General features: G+C 43.2%; 1 protein-coding gene across 2 annotated transcripts in view; it reads left to right on the top strand.

Moving 5' to 3' along the window:
• The window catches only part of TTN (titin), a 271,286-nt gene that overhangs the window by 88,487 nt on the left and 160,624 nt on the right, over window positions 1-22,175 (top strand). For both annotated transcript variants that reach the window (XM_084799170.1, XM_084799169.1), the window contains 29 exons: window positions 74-352; window positions 451-729; window positions 848-1,135; window positions 1,287-1,574; window positions 3,613-3,894; window positions 4,124-4,402; window positions 5,132-5,413; window positions 5,533-5,811; window positions 6,464-6,751; window positions 6,865-7,143; window positions 7,252-7,530; window positions 7,618-7,896; window positions 8,661-8,948; window positions 9,116-9,403; window positions 9,863-10,153; window positions 11,894-12,181; window positions 12,744-12,836; window positions 12,944-13,229; window positions 14,391-14,574; window positions 15,065-15,154; window positions 15,252-15,519; window positions 15,618-15,878; window positions 17,906-18,115; window positions 18,324-18,401; window positions 18,502-18,528; window positions 18,890-18,949; window positions 19,115-19,198; window positions 20,886-20,960; window positions 21,825-21,878. In XM_084799170.1, coding sequence (XP_084655296.1) covers window positions 74-352; window positions 451-729; window positions 848-1,135; window positions 1,287-1,574; window positions 3,613-3,894; window positions 4,124-4,402; window positions 5,132-5,413; window positions 5,533-5,811; window positions 6,464-6,751; window positions 6,865-7,143; window positions 7,252-7,530; window positions 7,618-7,896; window positions 8,661-8,948; window positions 9,116-9,403; window positions 9,863-10,153; window positions 11,894-12,181; window positions 12,744-12,836; window positions 12,944-13,229; window positions 14,391-14,574; window positions 15,065-15,154; window positions 15,252-15,519; window positions 15,618-15,878; window positions 17,906-18,115; window positions 18,324-18,401; window positions 18,502-18,528; window positions 18,890-18,949; window positions 19,115-19,198; window positions 20,886-20,960; window positions 21,825-21,878 — 6,306 coding nt within the window. The remainder of the gene's footprint in view (window positions 1-73; window positions 353-450; window positions 730-847; window positions 1,136-1,286; window positions 1,575-3,612; window positions 3,895-4,123; window positions 4,403-5,131; window positions 5,414-5,532; window positions 5,812-6,463; window positions 6,752-6,864; window positions 7,144-7,251; window positions 7,531-7,617; window positions 7,897-8,660; window positions 8,949-9,115; window positions 9,404-9,862; window positions 10,154-11,893; window positions 12,182-12,743; window positions 12,837-12,943; window positions 13,230-14,390; window positions 14,575-15,064; window positions 15,155-15,251; window positions 15,520-15,617; window positions 15,879-17,905; window positions 18,116-18,323; window positions 18,402-18,501; window positions 18,529-18,889; window positions 18,950-19,114; window positions 19,199-20,885; window positions 20,961-21,824; window positions 21,879-22,175) is intronic.

The raw sequence follows: 22,175 nt of genomic DNA, 5'->3' as shown, positions 1-22,175 counted from the left end.
AGTGCCCATTTAAGAAAGTCTTCTGACGCTGCTTCTGGAGGTACAACTTTACCCCCGTGTTTTCTCCTTATAGAACCAGCCACTTTTGTGAAAAGATTGGCTGACACCAGCGTCGAGACAGGTAGCCCCATCGTTCTGGAGGCTACGTATGCCGGCACACCTCCCATCTCCGTGAGCTGGATGAAGAATGAATACTCTCTCTCACAGTCTCCCAACTGTAGCATCACCACGACAGAGAAATCTAGCATCCTGGAAATTCTCGAAAGCACAATAGAGGACTATGCCCAGTACGCCTGCCTGATAGAAAACGAGGCCGGGCAAGATATTTGCGAAGCTCTTGTGTCTGTCTTAGGTGTGTTGGCAGTTAGCTCTTCCTGCTGTTGTCTCTTCCTGTGAAACACTGTCTTTCTGTTGGCGTTAACTGATTGCTTGCTACCCTTTGTGCCTTAGAACCACCTTACTTTATCGAACCCCTGGAACATGTGGAGGCAGCTGTCGGAGAGCCCATAACTTTACAGTGTAAAGTGGATGGAACCCCTGAAATCAGAATTTCTTGGTATAAAGAACATACAAAGCTACGATCGGCTCCTGCATATAAGATGCAATTCAAAAACAATGTGGCCTCCTTAGTCATCAACAAAGTGGACCACAGTGACGTGGGAGAGTACACGTGCAAGGCAGAAAACAGCGTGGGGGCAGTTGCTTCTTCCGCTGTGCTGGTTATCAAAGGTGATGATGGCTTTGCTTGACATGTCTTGCCGTGCATTGACAGACTCAACTTATTGAGAGCTTTTCCTGGCTAGCCGTATGCTCTTACAAATAAGCATTTTCTGTAACTTCTTTCCAGAGCGTAAACTTCCACCTTCCTTTGCAAGAAAACTGAAAGATGTTCATGAGACCCTTGGCTTCCCGGTTGCATTCGAATGTCGGATCAATGGCTCGGAACCCCTTCAGGTGTCTTGGTACAAGGATGGCGTGCTTTTGAAAGATGATTCTAACTTGCAGATGTCGTTTGTCCATCATGTTGCCACTCTTCAGATTCTGCAAACTGACCAGAGCCATGTTGGTCAGTATAACTGTTCAGCTTCCAATCCTCTTGGGGCTGCTTCGTCCAGTGCCAAGCTCTTTCTCTCAGGTGAGGCGAACAACTCGTCACCCCGCTGCCCTCTTCGCTACATACAGCCTCACTTGCTTGGGTCACTGGAGGGCCAGTGCCATATGGCTTCTATCTCTAACCCTTGGAGCATGGAAACTGACATTGCCATGTTGGTCTTCGTTCTTTCCAGAACATGAAGTGCCTCCCTTCTTTGACTTGAAGCCTGTGTCCGTAGACCTTGCTCTTGGCGAAAGTGGTTCTTTTAAATGTCATGTCACTGGAACGGCACCGATCAAAGTCACCTGGGCCAAAGATAACCGTGAGATTCGCCCTGGAGGCAACTACAAGATGACCCTGGTGGAAAACACCGCCACGCTGACTGTGCTCAAAGTAGCCAAAGGCGATGCTGGCCAGTATACCTGCTACGCGAGCAACGTTGCTGGAAAGGACTCTTGCTCTGCTCAACTTGGTGTGCAAGGTATGCCTCGGAGTGGAGCACCAAGATCTCTTTCACCTTACCAGTGTCTTGAAACGTAGATGGGTGATATGCCTGAAAAATGAATATATAAGTCTAGCAATTAGATATGATCAGATGAAAGCTAAGGGCATAACTGGATGGTGCAGTGTTTGCCTGGCATGTACAAGGACATGTTAGATTGGAGCCTAATATCCTAAGACAGAAAGAGATGGAAGGAAGGAAGGTGAGAAAGAAAAAAGGGGGAGGGAAGAAGGAACAGACGGGTCACAAGTGAATCCAGGATTTCTAAATGGGAAAAAAAATCTTGAATTTGTATTTAAAATAGAAAATTTAAAAAAGTATTAACTGGAATTCTGAGAAGAAGAGACTAAGGGAAAAAATGAATAAAACTTTCCCTAAAATTATATTTTTAAAAAAAGCCTAGTTTGAAAAAGTTATCAGGGGTTAAAAAAAATTAATTACTTCAAATGAACTATTTTCTGCAGCACTTAGGAAATTAATGAAACATAGGTCCACCCCAAACTTTTAAGTACTTCAAGAAGAAGTTCACTTCTTTTTCCTCCACCAGCCATGCTTAATTAGCAGTGGAAGTCATGGGACTAGCCTTGCCATCTGGGCCAGGAGCTTCCAAGTTCTTGGCATCTTGTTCAAAGAATTAAACACACACACATACACAGACACACACACACAAATAGCAAAGTATTTGCAAAGATGGTGCAAAAGTTCATGCTTGATACTCTGCAAAATAACAGTGAGGAATGAGTGCCCCACCCCCACCCTTGGCACTACCTAGGGCTTCTCTCTATTGGTCCAGGAAGAAGAAAAGTCAGTTGCTAGGTCAAGGGATGTGGATACTTTTGTTGTGATTGATAAGCATTCATTGTGCATGTCCATTCCCAAGATGCGTCTAATTTAAATCATATCCATGCCTAACTATGCCTAAGCATAAGATGATAAATAAGGGACTTCCCCTAAAAGTCCATTTTGAGGACACAATTTGCCTTAGTGCACAGACATCCTAAAATTCATGTTGGCTGAACTGACCCACTGCCTCTCGCTCCATGCAGCCAGGTGCGTTTGGCCACAAAAGCGAGGTTTGTTAAGAGTTGATAGGGAGTCATAGATGAAAGTAACCATGGCTTTGCTTGAGGAGCCTGACATAGGTAGAGCCTCAGGTTGCTAAGTGCATTGTGGGAGAAGTAGCATCTGTGTAGTTTAAGCCAAGCAGGGCTCCAGATTGCTATGATGTCCTTGTGGGTGGCTGCCTCATAGGATATAAGTACCTCAACACCCAATGCTTGCAAGAATATGTTATGCTTCACAGCTGAGGATCAACATTTTCCTCCATGACTTCTGCCTAATCACTTGTAGTATTTTTAAGCTTCTTGAAGCAGCAGTTCATAAATTCCTTGACATTTAGATGAGCATCCGAGACTCTTTTGCACCATGAGACAACTACCCATTATACCTCCTGAGCATGAGTGTTTAGCCAGTGCGGGGGGGGGGGGGGGGGGGGGTATTGTTCTTTCTTACTTCTAAAGGAAATGATGGAAGGTGATGGGATATCCCTATTGAAGGCGTGGGAAAGATATTGTACTTTAGAGTGTTTAGATATGTGATCCCTTTTGCTCTGGGTATGAATGGTCCATAGTGAATATCTTTGAAGCCATAACTTCCCACTGACTCACACACAGGGCAATCAGTCTCTCCCTCCTGTAGACCTCGGAGGGCTTCTGTGATGTTGCCTGTGAGCTCTGGCCTAGAAAGAGGATTGTGTTTCTGGGAAGCTGCTGAACAGTGTGGCCTTCTCCTGCTTCCTTTAGCCACAGTTAGGTTATGGGATTTCACAAATTGTGCACTTATTTTACTTAGTGATTTTTCTACTTAGCTACCACATAACCATCCTTTCCCTGAGAGGCATCAGATGGACTTGTCTCCTGCAGATGAAGTCCTCTGTGACAGGTTTCCTCTCTTGACCCATCTTGTGACATGCCTGTTTTTTCTGTCCCTTGCCTGTGCTTTCCTCTTGGTCCCTCAGAACCCCCCAGGTTCATTAAGAAGCTGGACCCGTCACGGACCGTGAAGCAGGATGAGTATACAAGATACGAGTGCAAAGTAGGCGGGTCTCCGGAAATCAAGGTTTTATGGTACAAGGATGAGGTTGAAATTCAAGAAAGCAGTAAATTCAGAATGTCATTCGAGGACTCGGTGGCTGTGCTGGAGATGCACAGCCTCGGCGTGGAGGACAGCGGGGACTACACCTGCGAGGCTCGCAATGCAGCTGGGAGCGCCAGCAGCAGCACCACCCTGAAGGTTAAAGGTCAGACCTTGCTCCACTTCCACCCTCAGCACCTCTCCTCGTTCACTGCATTCTCAGTTTGCGTTCTCTTCTTTCCTATAATATTTTTTAAATTGTTGAAAGATACAATCTTTATTTAAATGGGAGAGATGTTTTCTCCCTTTCTCCAATGGGCTAAAAAGCTAATTCTTACCCTTGGCTAAACATGAAGTCCATTCTAATTTTTCTCCCTACCCCTCTCCAATTCTAGAACCGCCTGTGTTCCGCAAAAAGCCTTTTCCTGTTGAGACCCTCAAAGGGGCCGATGTTCACCTTGAATGTGAGCTTCGGGGAACACCTCCCTTTCAAGTGTCTTGGCACAAAGACAAGAGAGAACTCAGGAGTGGGAAGAAGTACAAGATTATGTCTGAGAATTTTCTCACAAGCATCCACATCCTGAATGTAGACACAGCAGACATCGGGGAATACCAGTGCAAAGCCACGAATGATGTTGGGAGTGACACCTGCGTTGGGTCTGTCGCGCTGAAAGGTAAGAGCCACTTCATTCTCTTCTGCTTCCTGTTTTCCTTCTAACTTTAATGCTGTGCCCCCACCTTGGTTATTGTGTGGCGTTTATTTCCATCCTTAACAATCTTTTCTATCTAAATCCTTCCATGCTCTGTCTACTTTTTAAAAATATGTATATATATACACACATATGCTTATATACATATTTTATATATACATATTTATTATACATATATATTATATATTTAGAAAAAGGAAGTAGACAAAGCATGGAAGAATTTAGATATGTACATATATTATACACACACACCCTTTTTTTTTTTCATTTTTCTAGACAGGGTTTCTCTGTGTAGCTATGGCTGTCCTGGACTTGCTCTGTAGACCAGGCTGACCTCAAACTTACAGCAATCCACCCACCTCTGCCTCCTGAGTGCTGAGATTAAAGGCATACACCACCATGCCTGGCTACACATTTTTTTTTTTTTTTGGTTTTTCTGCTACATTTTTACCAAATATCCACCAAACTTAGCCCTGGGTCTTCCTTGGACTTTAGGGGTCTGGATCAGACACTACGCGCAGCCTCTTGTTCTGCTTGATGTAGACAATAAGGTGTTCCCAGTCCTACTATTTCTTATTTACAAAATTGAAACGATACATTATCACGAGGGCGATTTCTCACACTCATGATGTGAGGGATACCCTGTCAGTCTGACCCATGTTGAAGCCCCATCTCCCTGTTTGCTCTCCTCAGCACCACCACAGTTCGTGAAGAAGCTCAGTGACGTTTCTACCATCATTGGGAAAGAAGTCCAACTACAGACAACAATCGAAGGCGCTGAGCCAATTTCAGTGGCGTGGTTCAAAGATAAAGGGGAAATTGTTAGAGAAAGTGACAACGTATGGATTTCTTATTCTGAAAACATCGCAACCCTTCAGTTTTCAAGAGCAGAACCCGCCGATGCTGGGAAATACACCTGCCAGATCAAAAATGATGCTGGGATGCAGGAGTGCTACGCCATGCTCTCGGTTCTCGGTTAGTAAATAAGATATCCTCATGAATACGGAGCATGCCTGCCGGTTTGTGTTTCCTTTAGTTGTTTTTTCTTTTTTCTATTTTAATTTAAATTATGATGTGGTTTCTACCCGTTTCAGAGCCTGCGGCAATTGTGGAGAAGCCAGAGAATATTAAGGTCACCGCAGGAGACACCTGTACCTTGGAGTGCACAGTGTCTGGAACACCCGAACTTAGCACCAAGTGGTTTAAGGATGGAAAGGAGCTCACGAGCGACAGCAAATACAAAATAAGCTTCTTCAACAAAGTATCAGGCCTTAAAATCATCAACGTGGCACCTGGTGACAGTGGGGTATACAGCTTTGAAGTGCAGAATCCTGTCGGCAAAGACAGCTGCACAGTCTCGATTCAAGTCTCAGGTTGGTTGCCGGTTCACCCACCTTTATGGCAGTGAGGACCCTAGTTGTCCTACGTAGGAGAGAGAAACACTCCATCTTTCATAGTGTAGCCTGTGTCTTACATCTTTGGGTGCTGCTGGGTCAGAGGCATCAGACCTGTATAGAAGAAATCATAATTAAAGTTACATCCCTTTCTTTGGAAATAACCCTCTAAAAACACTGTAGAAGTAAAACTTGTGCCTGGATAGGTGGTAAAAATGTTTTTCTAGAAAATTCACCGTGGAAGGACTCAGTACAAGAAAGAGCAGGAAAAAAAAAAAAAATATATATATATATATATATATATATATATATATATATATATATATATATATAATCCCATGGACAATACTCAGAGAATCTTTTCTTTTCTTTTTTCAAGACATGGTCTCTCTGTGTAGCCTTGGCTGTCCTGGACTCACTTTGTAGACCAGGCTGGCCTCGAACTCACAGAGATCCACCTGCCTCTGCCTCCCGAGTGCTGGGATTAAAAGCATGAGCCGCCGCTGCCCAGCCCAGAGAATCTTTCAAAAGAGCCAGAGAGATCTAGGCATATCCAGTCAAAAGGTCAATTCTCCCTCTGAGTCATTTTATAACCGATGCCTCTTGCTTTGTTTTCTTTTGTCATACTCAGATCGAATTATCCCTCCTTCGTTCACAAGAAAACTGAAGGAGACAAATGGTCTGTCCGGCTCGTCCGTTGTGATGGAGTGCAAGGTCTACGGGTCACCCCCGATCTCTGTCTTGTGGTTCCATGACGGCAATGAGGTCAGCAGTGGGCGGAAGTACCAGACCACACTGACTGACAACACTTGTGCCCTAACCGTGAACATGCTGGAGGAGTCTGATGCTGGCAACTACACGTGCACAGCTACAAACGTGGCCGGCTCTGATGAATGCAGTGCCTCTCTTACTGTGAGAGGTCAGTTCAAAACGCAGTGATATAAAACCACGTTGCCCAAAGGACTGAGCCATTGAAGTTAATGAATATTAAACTTTTTTTTCCAATTTGTGCTTTTTTTTTTTTTTATTTAGAGCCACCATCTTTTGTTCAGAAGCCTGACTCCATGGATGTCTTAACTGGCAGTAATGTCACTTTCACAAGCATTGTAAAAGGAACACCTCCTTTCAGCATCAGCTGGTTCAAAGGCAGCAGTGAGCTTGTGCCTGGGGCCAGGTGCAATGTGTCCCTGCAGGACTCAGTGGCTGAACTGGAGCTCTTTGACGTGGACACATCCCAAAGTGGAGAATACACCTGCATAGTTAGTAACGAAGCTGGCAAGACTTCCTGCACAGCACATCTCTTTGTGAAAGGTTTGTTCGCTGTTTTGTGTACACAATTAAATTGCACGTAGCAGTTCAGATGTGCTGTGCCTGTGTGTATCCGTCCTTGATTTTGTTTTATCAATTTGTTCACACCAGCTCCAGCCATATTTGTGAAGCGGCTTAATGATTACAGCATAGAGAAAGGCAAGCCACTGATCCTAGAAGGGACCTTCTCTGGAACTCCCCCCATCTCTGTCACGTGGAAGAAAAATGGCATAAACGTCACTGCTTCCCAACGGTGTAACATCACCACAACCGAAAAGTCAGCCATCCTAGAAATTCTGAGCAGCACTGTCGAGGATTCGGGGCAGTACAACTGCTACATTGAAAACGCTTCTGGCAAAGACTCCTGCTCGGCCCAGATCCTGATACTAGGTTCGTTTGGTTTGCACATTCATACCTCTGTACCCCCGCAGTGGTCCTGATCTGTCCTTCAATGGCTGCTTATCTCTTTTGCTGCAGAACCACCATATTTTGTCAAGCCGTTGGAGCCTGTGAAGGTGACAGTTGGTGATTCTGCCTCTTTACAATGCCAACTTGCTGGCACTCCTGAAATCGGGGTCTCCTGGTATAAAGGAGATACAAAGCTGAGGCCCACTGCCACCTGTAAAATGCATTTTAAGAACAATGTTGCCACACTGGTTTTCACCCAGGTTGACAGCAACGACAGTGGAGAATATATCTGCAGGGCTGAAAATAGTGTGGGGGAAGTGTCATCATCAACTTTCCTGACCGTTCAAGGTAAGTACGATATTGTAAAAGCAAATGGGTCTGTGCTTCTTCTAGGACATTCAAAATACTCGATGAAGGCCTTCCTTAGGGGAAAACCAAAATACTATTTTGGGGTTAAGTCATTCCAGTTAGAGGTAGCAAGTCACTTGTTTTCCTTGGGTGATTGACAATTTTAGTTAGTTAGTTAGTTAGTTTGTTTGTTTTTTCCGGTGCCCTTGTTATATATCTGTCATTGGATGAAACTCACCAGGTAGACCAGGTTGGATAGCTTGACCTCAGCTCATGGACCATCGTCCTACCTCTGCCTCTGAGGTTATCCATGTGTGTTGCCACGTCCAGCTCCACTTTTTCTACATCCTTTGTATACAGCGAGATGACAAGATGTTCAGTCGTAAAGATCATGCTACCATTTACTTCCATAAATCTTAAAGGAATATTGGTGACTTATATTTTTAAATATACCCTATGCCTGCCTTATTCAGATAGCTTGAAGGGAATCTCAAAAGCAAGAGGTTCTGCTGGCTGGCCAGGAAAAGCACAGATCTCTAGTTGATCAACACCTTGTTGGCTTATAGGTGTTGTTTTTTGTTTTGTTTTGTACCTCCTACTTTACATTTTCTCCAAAAACTCACATGCTATTTTCCATATCCAAGTTAATTTGGAAACTCTTAATACTCCATATTTTTAATGAATTTTTTGGTATATTTGCAGGGTGGCTATGACTCAATGTAAAATGTGCTGCTGTGTTCATTGCTTTAATGCTGTTCCCACAGAGCAAAAACTTCCACCATCGTTTTCTCGGCAACTGAGGGATGTGCAAGAAACTGTCGGGTTGCCAGTGGTTTTTGAATGTGCCATCAGTGGGTCAGAACCCGTCTCCGTGTCTTGGTTCAAAGATGGAAAGCCGCTGAAAGACAGCCCAAATGTACAGACATCATTTTTAGACAACATCGCCACCCTGAACCTTTTTAAGACAGACAGGAGTCTCGCGGGCCAATACTCCTGCACTGCCACAAATCCCATTGGCTCGGCTTCTTCTAGCGCCAAACTCATCCTCACAGGTCTGTGGCTCCTTAGGCATCTGTGCCCATAATTGAGTTTTTTGTTTTTTGTTTTTTGTTTTTTTTTGTAGTCACATTCAGAATTTGAAAGGAAGCGTTGCTGTTTCTTCAATGGGCATGGCCCAAGTGTGGGATTCTGAAACCTTGTCCTTGTCATCTCTCTGCAGAGGGGAAGAATCCACCCTTCTTCGATGTCCCTCTGACGCCTGTGGACGCTGTGGTAGGAGAGAGTGCCGACTTGGAATGCCACGTCACGGGCACACAGCCCATCAAAGTCAGCTGGGCCAAGGACAACAGAGAGATACGGAGTGGCGGAAACTACCAGATCAGTTACCTGGAAAACAGTGCGCACCTGACCATCGTCAAAGTGGACAAAGGCGACTCCGGACAGTACACCTGCTATGCAGTGAATGAAGTCGGAAAAGACTCCTGCACGGCCCAACTTAACATAAAAGGTAGAGTTTATTTTGCATGGCGTCCAATCCTGGGCAGTCCTTTGAGTGTGTAACCTAACATCTTTAACAATACCACGTTTCTGATGGTTTCTAGAAAGCACCTGAAAACAAATAACATGACAATGTTTATGAGGGGAGATGTTTGCTTAAAGAAAAGCTGATGTCACTTAATCTGTATTTCCTGAAAGCTGATATGTCCTCCTCAACCCTAAGATGGAGTGCCTCTTCTTATAAATGTCTGGTTCGAAAATGCCCATGAATCATTTCCAGCATCCCTTCGGTCAGAGAACAGCTGAGCCTCAGCTGTGGGAAGAGGAACCACTAGGACCATGACTTGCTGTGCTGGGTTTGACTACTTAGCCCTGATACTTAACGAGAAACAGGGCTCCCCTCTCTTGGGAGCCTCGTGGTAATAACCTGCCTCTACATCATCTCAGTTATCTCTTTAATCTCTTACAGAGCGCCTAATGCCACCAAGCTTCACTAAAAAACTGTCTGAGACGGTAGAAGAAACAGAAGGGAACTCGTTCAAACTGGAAGGGCGGGTGGCAGGTTCCCAGCCTATAACTGTCGCCTGGTACAAAAATAACGTGGAGATCCAGCCGACTTCCAACTGTGAGATCACATTCAAAAACAATGCACTACTGCTGCAAGTCAAGAGAGCCAGCATGGCCGATGCAGGCTTATATACCTGCAAGGCAACCAACGATGCAGGCTCTGCCCTGTGCACATCTTCCATTGTCATCAAAGGTTAGTCGTCCTCATAGCTCTGGCCTGTTAGTTTTTTCTCCACACACTTCCGTGCGTATTTCTTCTGAAATCTGGGCTCAGTGTAGAGGCACAAACAAAAATGTGCATTAGCCGGTGGACACCATTGTTACTTTATGTGTTGGCTTAGAAACACGTTATTCGTGACTCTATTATGTGGTTCCTTAAGGCAGATTTCACTTAAGAAATGGACTCCAATGTCAGATTTCTAAGTCACGTCCCCAAGTTCTCTCAGGGAGCCAGAATTCAAAACCTTCTTTGATATGTGTGCACACTCGATGGGTATTTTAATGAAATGTGTCTGTTCTGAACATGTTATAAATTGCCATAGGATGTTCCATTGACTCTACTAGCTCCCTTCTACATTAAAAAGCATTTTTTTTTGTTTTTAAAGAATAATTGTTTATATATATATATATATATAAAACTCTTATCTTCTGGCCTAAAGTTAAATAGTAATACCAGACCAAATGGTAAGATTTTATAAAAAACTACTATCTTGGTAGAAAATTATATATTATAAATAAGATGTACTTAAACACAGAGCTCTTATCTTAAGAAAGGAAGTAGTCTAAATCATTTCAGATCTCCCTTATAGTAACTTCAGACAGATAAAAGTTTACAGACCATCATAAATTATTGCAGATGCCAGCTTTCTAGAAAAGCACATAGTGGTCATCACAGGTGAGCTGTTGGCCACCTCAGAGTGAACTGATGAGCCAATATCATTAGTTACAATATCAATAGAAACATTAGTTACTATTGTAAACAGGTTAATATTACCAAATTGTCTTAGCTACAAATTCAATTTTAATCATTTATATGTTAAGATTGAAATGCATCAGGTTTCGGTACATGTAGTAAAATGAAGATTGTGTTTTTAGCAGTGGCTTAGTCTCAAGATGGCTTTGCCGCTGGGTAGACACTTTGTGTGGCGCTCTGGGGCCACTTTTCCATGCAGGTTTATTGAAGCAGCAGGTGCCAGGTGGTGTGATCGGGAACGTTGCCTTATTTTATCTCTAGGTCTCAGAATCACTGCACCTCTGGAGCCACGACAGAACATTACGTCACGCATGGCCTTGCTGTCATGTAACTCACTGTTTACCTTTGTTCTCAGTTAGACACTGGGCTTCAGTTCTTAGTCTCTTTGGGCTAAATCTGGATTTATTCTTAGAGTAGCTGTAGCTGAATTTAAAATCTGAAACAGAACATCAGAGAAATTCCCGTTAAGATTTGGGCACATCCGTAACTCTGACGGTGGCTCTCCTCCATAGGTGCTAATGAGCCCTGCTTCTCTACATGAGCAGGATTCCCTCCTAAGCCTTTAGGTTTTAGAGTTTGGTTTTTTTTTTTTTAAATGCTGCTGACTGTAGTATAAAACTAATCAAAACCGTGTTACACTCCACAGACGTTGATAGCAATGCCAGCATAGTATTTGCAGAGCTTAATCAGGACGCAGATGCTGTGTTGGTTTGTAGACAACTTGGCAGCTGTTCTTTGCTTGTTTTTAAATCTTTACTTTTTTTTTTTTTTCAACCCAGCAAATGTTAACAACTGCTCAAAGAGAATAAACTCTGGCTTATAATTCCATCCACCATAGTGTCTGCTGCCACCTGTTGGTGGGAATCTGTTTTGCCCTTTACGCATTTCTTTTGTGAATCATAATGTACCTTTCTCTCTATGCTCTCTGTCCGCCTCATATACGTGCCTTTTCATTTCCAGAACCTAAGAAACCACCTGTGTTTGATCAGCACCTTACTCCAGTAACAGCCAGCGAAGGCGATTTTGTGCAGCTCAGCTGCCATGTGCAGGGATCAGAGCCCATTCGGGTCCAGTGGTTGAAAGCTGGCAGGGAGATAAAGCCTTCGGACAGATGCAGCTTCAGCTTTGCCAGCGGGACAGCTGTGCTGGAACTCAAGGAGGTGGCTAAAGCAGATGCGGGAGATTATGTGTGTAAGGCTTCCAACGTGGCTGGGAGTGACACTTCAAAGTGCAAAGTGACCATTAAAGGTACAGACACCAAGAAAGTGTGTTGCTCATTAAAACAGAAACTGCCCGTGGGGGTTAGCTAATTATAACTTAAGTAAGAATGGAGTTTGATGTGCTAGACACATGAATTATTTGTCATTAGTAATCTGTAGCCCTTGTAGTGAACGTATCTAATGATTTAATGGAAATAATCTCAATACAAAGTATATAAAGTTCCCCAGAGTTCACCAGACTATTCCTTTAAACTCTCACAGCATATCCACAAGGATATATATATATATATAGTCAACGTAGATGGTATGCTGATATGATGACAGATAGCTTGATGTCATAGCCTAGAGGAAATCTATACAATAAAGTTAAGTCTATAAATGGCAGATTGGATGCTAGGAATCCAGTTGAGTTCAACCTACTATAGCCGTCATTGGATTGAATGTCTATGAAACTTCTCTGTCACTTATGAATCACAGCTAGTGAGTCTTGGGGTACACTGCAAGGCTCTAAACATTTGTTTTGCATACCACAATACTTATTCCAACTTTCAAGTTTTTGTCCTCACAAAACATGGAAATGTGTGTTTCAGAAAAGCCAGCTGCCGCCCCAGCAGCCAAGAAAGCAGCGGTGGACGGGAAACTCTTTTTCGTATCGGAGCCTCAGAGCATCAGAGTAGTGGAAAGTAAGTACACAGCCTCTTTCGTGTGCTGCCGGCTTCATTTCAGAAGCACCAATTTGGGAGAGATTGAATTTTGAATGAATAATGAATGTGTTTCCACCTTCCTGTAGAAACCACGGCCACATTCATCGCGAAGGTCGGAGGTGACCCGATCCCGAACGTTAAGTGGACGAAGGGAAAGTGGAGGCAACTGAACCAAGGAGGCCGCATTCTCATCCATCAGAAGGGAGACGAATCAAAGCTGGAGATTCGAGATACCACGAAAACCGACTCTGGCTTGTACCGCTGTGTCGCCTTTAACAAGCACGGGGAAATTGAAAGCAATGTCAACCTACAGGTGGACGAAAGGAAGAAGCAGGAGAAGATTGAAGGTGACCTGCGCGCGATGCTGAAGAAGTAAGTCCTGTCAGAACTGTGAGGCGGACTGCTTACTCACAGAGGGTCTTCAGGAGGCGTGGGCCAGCTACTGCAAGACGCAGGAGTATTAGATAACCTGAAACTAATTTAAAGCTGTTAGCATTAAGCACTGAGCAGAATCTAAACTGATAAAAAATCTACTGGTAAACTAAACAAACTACTCTAAACCTCATAACATACATATATCCCAACCACTTGCCACTGTGATGATCCTTGGGCTGTTTCTCTCCCCTGGCCTAGTCAACTGTCAACTGTCTTTTTTTTCCCCCCTCTCAACTGTCAAAACTTGGCTCTGCCCCCTCTCCAGGAAGTCCCACCCTCCACTTCCTATCCTTCTCCTCAGGTTTATTGACAGTTGTTATATCCACTCAATACATTCCTCCACAGGCCATGTTTAAGTGGAATTTAGTGACCTGCTGAGATTTGTATCTGAGTGGTGGTGGGAAACAGAAAACGAGATATATCTGAAATCTTTGAAACAAAAGAAAATGGCCAAATACTACATGTCCACATCTGAGAAGCTTCCTTCTACAAAATTCTTTTATGCTATAGTTTCCTAGATCAATTATTTCAAACATTTCCATAACCATCAATAATTTAAATATAATTTGTTTCAATATAATTACTGAATTATCACTCACTTTTCCAAGACGTGTGATATTTAAATAAGGTTTTCAGTTGCTATATCATATAACTGTCATTAACTGGGCTCCTGGTTATAAGCTGAACAGACACATTTCTATATTCTTTCCTTTTTCCAACCCTCTGATCAGATTTCAACACTGTATGACTATAGCCCAGTATTAATCCATTCCATCGCCAAACTGAGTAGTAGTAGTAGTAGTAGTAGTAGTTGTTGTTGTTGTTGTTGTTGTTGTTGTTGTTGTTGTTGTTGTTTTACTGTTTTGGTCACCCCCATGGTAAAATTAGCATGTAAAATTTATTTCTTAATGATTTATTTTTTATTAAATTATTTATAATATAAAATTATAAAATTTATTTATTCCTTAATTAGCACACTGAACTGTTGTATAGTGGGGGGGAGGGGGGAAGACTGGGACTGACCATCTTTCAGGCATGACAGACAGGCCAAACCACTAAGCAGAAGACAGGCGGTTGATCTCAACTTCTTTTTTTTAGGACCCCAGCCCTAAAGAAAGGATCCGGGGAAGAGGAGGAAATTGACATCATGGAGCTTCTCAAAAATGTGGATCCTAAGGAATATGAGAAATACGCGCGCATGTACGGGATCACCGACTTCCGGGGCCTCCTTCAAGCCTTCGAGCTGCTGAAGCAGAGTCAGGAGGAGGAGACTCACCGGCTGGTACGGCCTCTGCTGCACTGCATCCTAGCACTGCATCCTAGGATGAGGCGCCAAGCCTCTCGTTAGCAGGATGCCTTCGGTTCCCAGGGCACTACATTTCTAGGGAACAATTTACTATAACCTAGCTGTAAGCTTTACTGTAACATAACAAACACCAAGAATGGAAGTCAGAGGGCTGGAAGGGAGAGCTTGGTGGTTAAGAGCTCAGGTTGCTCTTCCAGGGGACCTGGGTTCAATTCCCAGCACCCACATGCAGCTTACAACTGTCTCCAACTCTGGTTCCCAGGAATCTGATGCTTCTTCTGCCTCCTGTCTGCACCACACAGACATGCAGGCAGACAAAACACACATACACATAAATAAAGATAACTCTTTTAAAAAACACCAAAACATGTAAGAATTTTAGAATTTTAAAGAATGGAAATCAGACATAGTCATGTACCTGCTGGTTCAAATTTTTGTTCCTAATGTATTCTTCCCCCTTCCTCAGGAAATTGAGGAACTAGAGAAGTCTGAAAGAGATGAAAAGGAATTTGAGGAACTTGTATCATTTATTCAGCAAAGGCTGACACAGACAGAGGTAAAATGAACTGTGTTAATAATAAAATGCACAAAAATATTACCAGGAACTATAAGAGAAGAAATGACTTGTACATGTTAATTCTCTCTTCTCCTAGCCTGTCACCTTGATCAAGGATATTGAAAACCAGACAGTTCTGAAAGATAATGATGCCATCTTTGAAATTGACATTAAGATTAATTATCCAGAAATCAAACTCTCCTGGTACAAAGGGACTGAAAAGCTGGAGCCCAGTGACAAATATGAAATAAGTATTGACGGTGACCGGCATACACTCAGGGTCAAAAACTGTCAACTTAAAGATCAGGGCAACTACAGGCTTGTTTGTGGTCCCCATATCGCTAGTGCCAAGCTGACTGTGATTGGTGAGTTAGAAACCATTTAAAAGCCTCGTGAGGTTGCTGTTGAGCACATCTGCATGTGACACTGATGCTGAGCAACATGTGTTCCTGTGTCGAAACAGAGCCTGCCTGGGAGCGTCATCTCCAGGACGTCACTTTGAAAGAAGGCCAGACCTGTACCATGACGTGTCAGTTCTCTGTACCAAATGTGAAATCTGAGTGGTTCAGAAATGGCAGAATCCTGAGACCCCAAGGCAGAGTGAAAACAGAGGTAGAGCACAAAGTCCACAAGCTGACCATCGCTGATGTTCGTGCGGAGGACCAGGGCCAATATACCTGCAAGCACCAGGGACTTGAGACTTCAGCAGAGCTCAGAATCGAAGGTGGGTGAGAGGCTGGGCAGAGTTACTGGCTGAGCACAGAACCTTAACAGATGCCATGGGGGGCTGCTGCAGTCTCGCCCTCAAATAAATCCCAAAGAGCTCCTGTGTCCTCATCCTCCCATACACAGTTTCGCACACTTTTCCTTGTGTCAAAACTCATACAAATTCAAAAGGAAAATATTTAACCAAATGTGCATTTCTTTTAGACAGAAATCAGATTTTAATCTAGATTAACACATGATTTTTTTAAATGGCTATTTCTTCTTTAAATTCTCTCATCTGTGGCTGTGGTTCCTAGAATAAAATCTTGGATGAGATAAGAAGTTGTAGTTATAAGTCTAAAGGATTGTAATTAGGAGTTGCTACTTTATTTGTGGGACTTACTTTGATGTTATAGGTATGAAAGTTTATAGATGAAATTAACACTGTAATGTGATAAGTAATGGCTGTTTTTTAATATTTTTAATTAATATATTTAATTATTGCATAATAATATATATTTAATATATTGATTAATTTAAGAATTCTAGTCTCGCCTTCTGAATTTCTAAAGTAAAATTTCTGACTTAAAGAGTAACAATACCTAATTTTGTTAGCTTTTAGGCAACTAACCTTAAACTATCCAGGGAAATTTTTTTCCAGTGTCTCATTATTTGGTACCATTCTAATTGTTAAAAGAAAATTATATTAATCTTATTTTCAGAGGCATTTTGGGCTTCCGAATTACTTTGCAATGAATGTGAGTGCCTCGTTTTTAAAGTTCAGAAAAAAGATAAACACCTTCATGTTAGAAGTTGAAAGTGCTAATCACTTATTTAAATAAGTAAAGGTTTTTAATATGTTCTTCAGTGACAAAGCTCACCAGAATATAATTTTCTGCAAGAAGCACATGTGTAGTCTCATTTCCACATAAATTTGGGCAAAAGTCTGCCCACTCCTGGCCACCCTCCAAAAAGGCACCCTGCTGTCCCTGGGGCAGGGGAGAAGTCTGCCCACTTCTGGCCACTCTGCAAAAAGGCACCCTGCTGTCCCAGGCAGGGGGCAGGGAAGGGGGTGGGCAGTGCCTTGGTGTTTACCAATCTGTGCTTGCAAAGTGGGGTTTCTGAACTCTGGAGGGTCCTTCCTCTGAAATTTAGAATTGCAAATTTCCTGTTGAATTTGAAATCATTCTCTGGGGAAATCTTTATAGAAGAGAATACTCTAGGTTCTAAATAACAGAAAAATCATTTTCTCGAGGTAAGAGAGGGCTTCTCAGAGGAACTGGCTGTAGAGTTGCTTATGTGTTCCCTGTTAGGAGCCTTCTATTTCATGAACAGTTTTGAAATTTAATTCGACTGTGGGTTCCAACCTCCCTTTGGCGTCTCCTTCATCTGAGTATTTAAGGACTCCTGGGGGTTGCTTCACACTCTCCACCATCCATCCTGTAGGAAAGCCCTGCAGAACTGGAGCAGTTTGGGAACTAATACAGGAATGGGTCGCTACTGCTCTGCGCTTGCATTTGTGTCCTATTGCTTTCTATTATTTTATAAGCGAATAAAAATAGAAGCTGAGCATGGTAACACATACCTGCAATCCTGGGTACCTGGGAGGCTGGGGCAGGAAGTTACATACCTGCAACCGTGGATACCTGGGAGGGTGGAGCAGGAAGTTGGCATGTTATGAAGTCACCCTGGGAATCTCAGACTTTGTCCCAAAATACAAAATAAAATAATAAAATAAGGTATTGGGGATGGTATAGTCCTTCTTTGTGAAACCCCAGGTTCAACAGCAGTACCACAGTAAAATCATCATCATCATCATCATCATCATCATCACCATCACCATCATCATCTAACTTTGCTGGGGTTGGTGGCACATATGCATATCCTTTAATTCTAGCACTTGAAAGACCAAGGCAGTGGAGACCTGCTTGGGCCACACAGTGAAACCCACCTCAACCACCAAGAGCATTAAGTGTCTGAGAGAAGTGTCAGCTCCAGAGGTTCCTGTCTAGACAGTCTAACTTTGGACCCTTTGCATTTAAACAGCTGAGCCGATCCAGTTTACAAAGCGCATACAGAACATTGTGGTGAGCGAGCATCAGTCTGCTACTTTTGAGTGTGAAGTGTCCTTCGATGACGCCATAGTGACCTGGTACAAAGGACCAACAGAGCTGACCGAGAGCCAGAAATACAACTTTAGGAATGACGGCCGCTGCCATTACATGACCATTCACAATGTGACCCCAGACGATGAAGGTAATTGCTCGGGTAGTTTCCCAGTGAATGCATCCTATGATCCTCGCTGTCACCTGTTTTTGATATTTCTACCTATAACTGTGCTTATATTCTACAAGTCTATGTGATGCACTTTAGAACAAAGAGAAAAGACGGTTGTAAACAGGAGCATTATATTTAGCTGAAGGATTGTATTAGGAGGCTAATGCAGGATGGTTATTCCCTCCAGGTGTCTACTCGGTAATTGCTCGGCTGGAGCCGAGAGGCGAAGCGAGAAGCACAGCAGAACTGTACTTAACAACTAAAGGTGAGGCCAGGCCACGGGAAAACACGGGGCAGCCCTGAGAGCAAGCATCTTGCCCAGGCAGTTCTACATATTTTTAAAATGTTCTCTTTTTCTTTTGCAGAAATAAAACTCGAGATGAAGCCTCCTGGTGAGTTACTATCTTTTAATCATTGCTTATGAGAAGTTCAGTGTAGTTTTAGAAATACAAGAGCCCAATTGTAATACACAAAGTCACCATTTCTCTTCTCAGTAAAATGCTGTTCCGTAAAATAATTTTGAACAAAATAATGTTTCACTGGATGAATTTGGAGGGGGGGGGGGAGATAGTAAAGATGCTACTAGCAGCACACAAATGGCGTGATACAGGACTAAGCTCTCATGAGTACTGAACTGTGTTCCACGTATAACATGGATATCAGTCAGCATGCCCGATGCTGCTGTTGGGACTCCCCGAACAATTAGCACGAGTTATCAGCCCCCCAGTGCTTATCCCTACATGTTACTTGCAGATATTCCTGACTCCAGAGTTCCGATCCCAACCATGCCCATCAGAGCAGTCCCACCTGAAGGTAAAAGAACCTCCCCCTACCACGCAGGGGCCATTATACCTAGATACTGCTGTCACCTGTTCTGGTTAAACCCCTGAATGAACAAACAAAATGCATGAGATGTCTCATAAGACAGGAAATTAAAGCATGATGCTAATTTCCTCTCCCCCCCCCCCCCGCCCCCAGAAATCCCTCCCGCGGTTGCTCCTTCCATCCCTCTCCTGCTGCCTTTGCCCGAAGAGAAGAAGCCGCCAGCAAAGCGCGTTGAAGGTATTACCTGACACCTAATTGAAGTAGTGAAACAGAGCACCACTGCCCGGCTGTGGAAATGTGGCTTCATATGGCTTGTGCTCCCTCTTGTGGTCAAGAAGTTGAACGGACTTCAAAATGTTATTTTCCACTTGATGTTTCGAAATTCTGAAAGCAATCAATTCAACTAAAATGCTACGCTTAGATTTAAAGTGTTGCAAGGGAATTATGAGGCCAGCTTGGTCCACAAAGGGAGACTAGGGTAGCCAAGGCTACACAGAGAGAAACCTTGTCTTGGAAAAAAAGAGGGAGTGGGGGGGGGATTACTTAAATATTAATTCAAATTAAATCTATTTCACATGTTCCTAACTACTATGCCTAAACACCAATTTGATAATAATGAACCCAGTTTGTTGGGAAGCTTATAGAAATACACCATATTTATACTTTTAGCTATTCACCATTTGTATAAAATACAGTTGAGAATCTCTTTGACATGTTTGACTGGGTATTTGTGGGGGTTGTTTATGTTTTATTTTGTTCACTAAGAAACAAGGTACCTAATAAAGAGATCGAAGCTGGGCAGCATAGTTGCATCCCAGCCCAGCAGGCAGAGACAGGGTGATGACCACAGGCGTAAGGCTCACAGGACAAGCCAGGTGGGGCTACATAGTAAGACCCTGTCTCAATGGCAAAACAAAAACAGGCAAGCCCTTAAATGCACCAAGGAATTGACCATCTCAGATGCTAAACACTTAAAGTTGTAAGGTACTGTCTGCACCCGGAAGCTGTACAACTCAGACAGCAGGTTGCCTGAGACTTCCTCGGGCTACAGATTCCAAAGTTGCTAGGAAATTTCTCTCAGCATAGTCATAAAGCATCTACTGCTCAAAGCTGCACTTTCCTATAGCCTGATCACCAGCACTATAACAAAATCACGGGTGTGACATGTAAGTCTCATAGTGTCTGCTGCAATTGATATCAAATGCTTGAACTGTTTTCCAGCCAGTTCCAAAGAAATCCAGTAATTTTCATCCAATTTTATGACTAATATACTTTTAGTAAAAGAGAGAAACATGTTTGCAATTCATAAGAGCAAACTTGAGTATATTTCATCTACTTGTGGTACAGAGAGGCATAATCAAACATCATAAATTGGATCCCATGATGCTTCTGTGGCCAGAAGCAATAAGTTCTGTTAAGAAATAGTCTGTCCTTGAACTGGAAATGTCAGTGTGGCTACTGGTATTCATTGCAAAACCCGAGATTTTTAAATCAGATTTTTAAAATCACAGGGTGTTCCCTGTTTACAAGGATGAGAAGGCACAGACGATATGGTTAGAACCATGGCCAAACTCTACCGCCCTCAGTATGATGTGGGTTGGGCTTTAACTCTCCTGTTTGTTTGCTGTTCTCCTGACAAAGTTGGCCTCCACACCCAAGTGAGGCACAGAGGACACAGCATCCTTCCCCTCCTCGCCGTCTGCTGCTGACTCTTATCCATCGTGCAACCAGTGGACGTACAAAACCACAGTATTTGTTCTACCTCCCTCCAAAATATTTTTTTTTCATTTTTTTAACACGAGACTTGTCTGAAGCAAGTATCTCGCAATAAAGCTTATTTTATCTTGTTCTCATCCACATCTGAAAAACAAAATCGAAATGTTCCGAAACAAGTTACTTATGTCTGATTTTTTTTTCTCCTTAGTGACTAAAAAGGCTGTGAAGAAAGACACCAAAAAAGTTGTAGCAAAGCCTAAGGAAGAGGCACCACCACCACCAGGTATTATAATACATTAAAAAAAAAATCAAATTTTAAAAAAATCAAGAAGTGGCTTTAAGGTTTTCATTGTGGATAAGTACTTAGGATGTAGGAAACAGGAAAGGGCAAGAATTAGAGTTTGTGAGGGGGTGACCTCCCCCGTCCCTCATGTCCTCTTCCATGGCTATCTTCCCGTGTCCACGACTGCTGTCTGCTTGCTGTCTGCAGCAGATGGCTTGAAGGAGACTTCCTGTCCAGCCCCCTGTTGCTCCTGACCAGGCCTTGCCAGCACGTGTCAGGGGCTGAGGCTATGCGCTGCTGCTGCAGCCCAACTTCCTGCTTTTCCTTATTGTAACATTCGAAGAAAGGAAATGGCATCTTTAGGAGAAATGTGATACATCTTTGGGGGGATGTGGAAGACATTTGGATGGCTAATGTAAAAACACAGTTCTAACATGGGAAACAGAGGAACCGCCTACCCAGAGGCAGACACAGAAGCACAGGCACCACCCACCCATCACACAGACTTTCCTGAGTGCCTGATTTGAACGAGTGGGTGTTTGGTGAACTTCATAAGTTAACAACTGAAAAAGGCAAAAACCTGAGTTTTGCCCACTAGACACATTACACGTTTCTTTGCTACTTTTCCTACATTTGGATTCTTTAAAACCAGCCTAAACCAGAATGAAACTCCAGCCTCTGTGTGTTTGTTATCCTGACTGTCATAACAACTAGTATTAGCTTGGCTTGGGAGTGATGGCTTTATAATGCTCCTGGAAGGGGGCTACATTAGTACTCACTCATTATGCAAATGACCGTGAGATGCTCCAGATTAGAAACATTAAATAATACATAGTCTAAACGTGCACTTTGTGTTTCTTGAAGTGCCTGAAGTTGCCAAGAAGCCCCCACCTCCCACTCCCATGATTCCAGCAAAAGGTGTGTAAAAAGGAATTATTAAGCATTTTATCCTTTACTCCTGAACTTTGCATGTGCTTTCTTTATTATTTTTAAATAGTTGGCTTCCAGGTTATTGTAAGATTTTCAAGTGTCCTTGGCCATTGTCAAGAGTGCTGGGAACAATGGCTGTTTCCTAGTGCTCCTTTCTAGGGACAGGAAGCCAGGAGGATGTCCCTGCACCTCTGCAGCTACTGGGGGATGGGGGAGTGGGCAGGGGGAGGGGCAGCAGTGAGGGATGGAAAGGAAAGAGCCCTGCGAAACTTTACGTTATAATTC

Source organism: Acomys minous (genome assembly GCF_964271855.1).
Source record: "Acomys minous genome assembly, chromosome: 10".
NCBI classification, from domain to species: domain Eukaryota; kingdom Metazoa; phylum Chordata; class Mammalia; order Rodentia; family Muridae; genus Acomys; species Acomys minous.
This window is presented reverse-complemented; position numbering and strand designations above follow the sequence as displayed.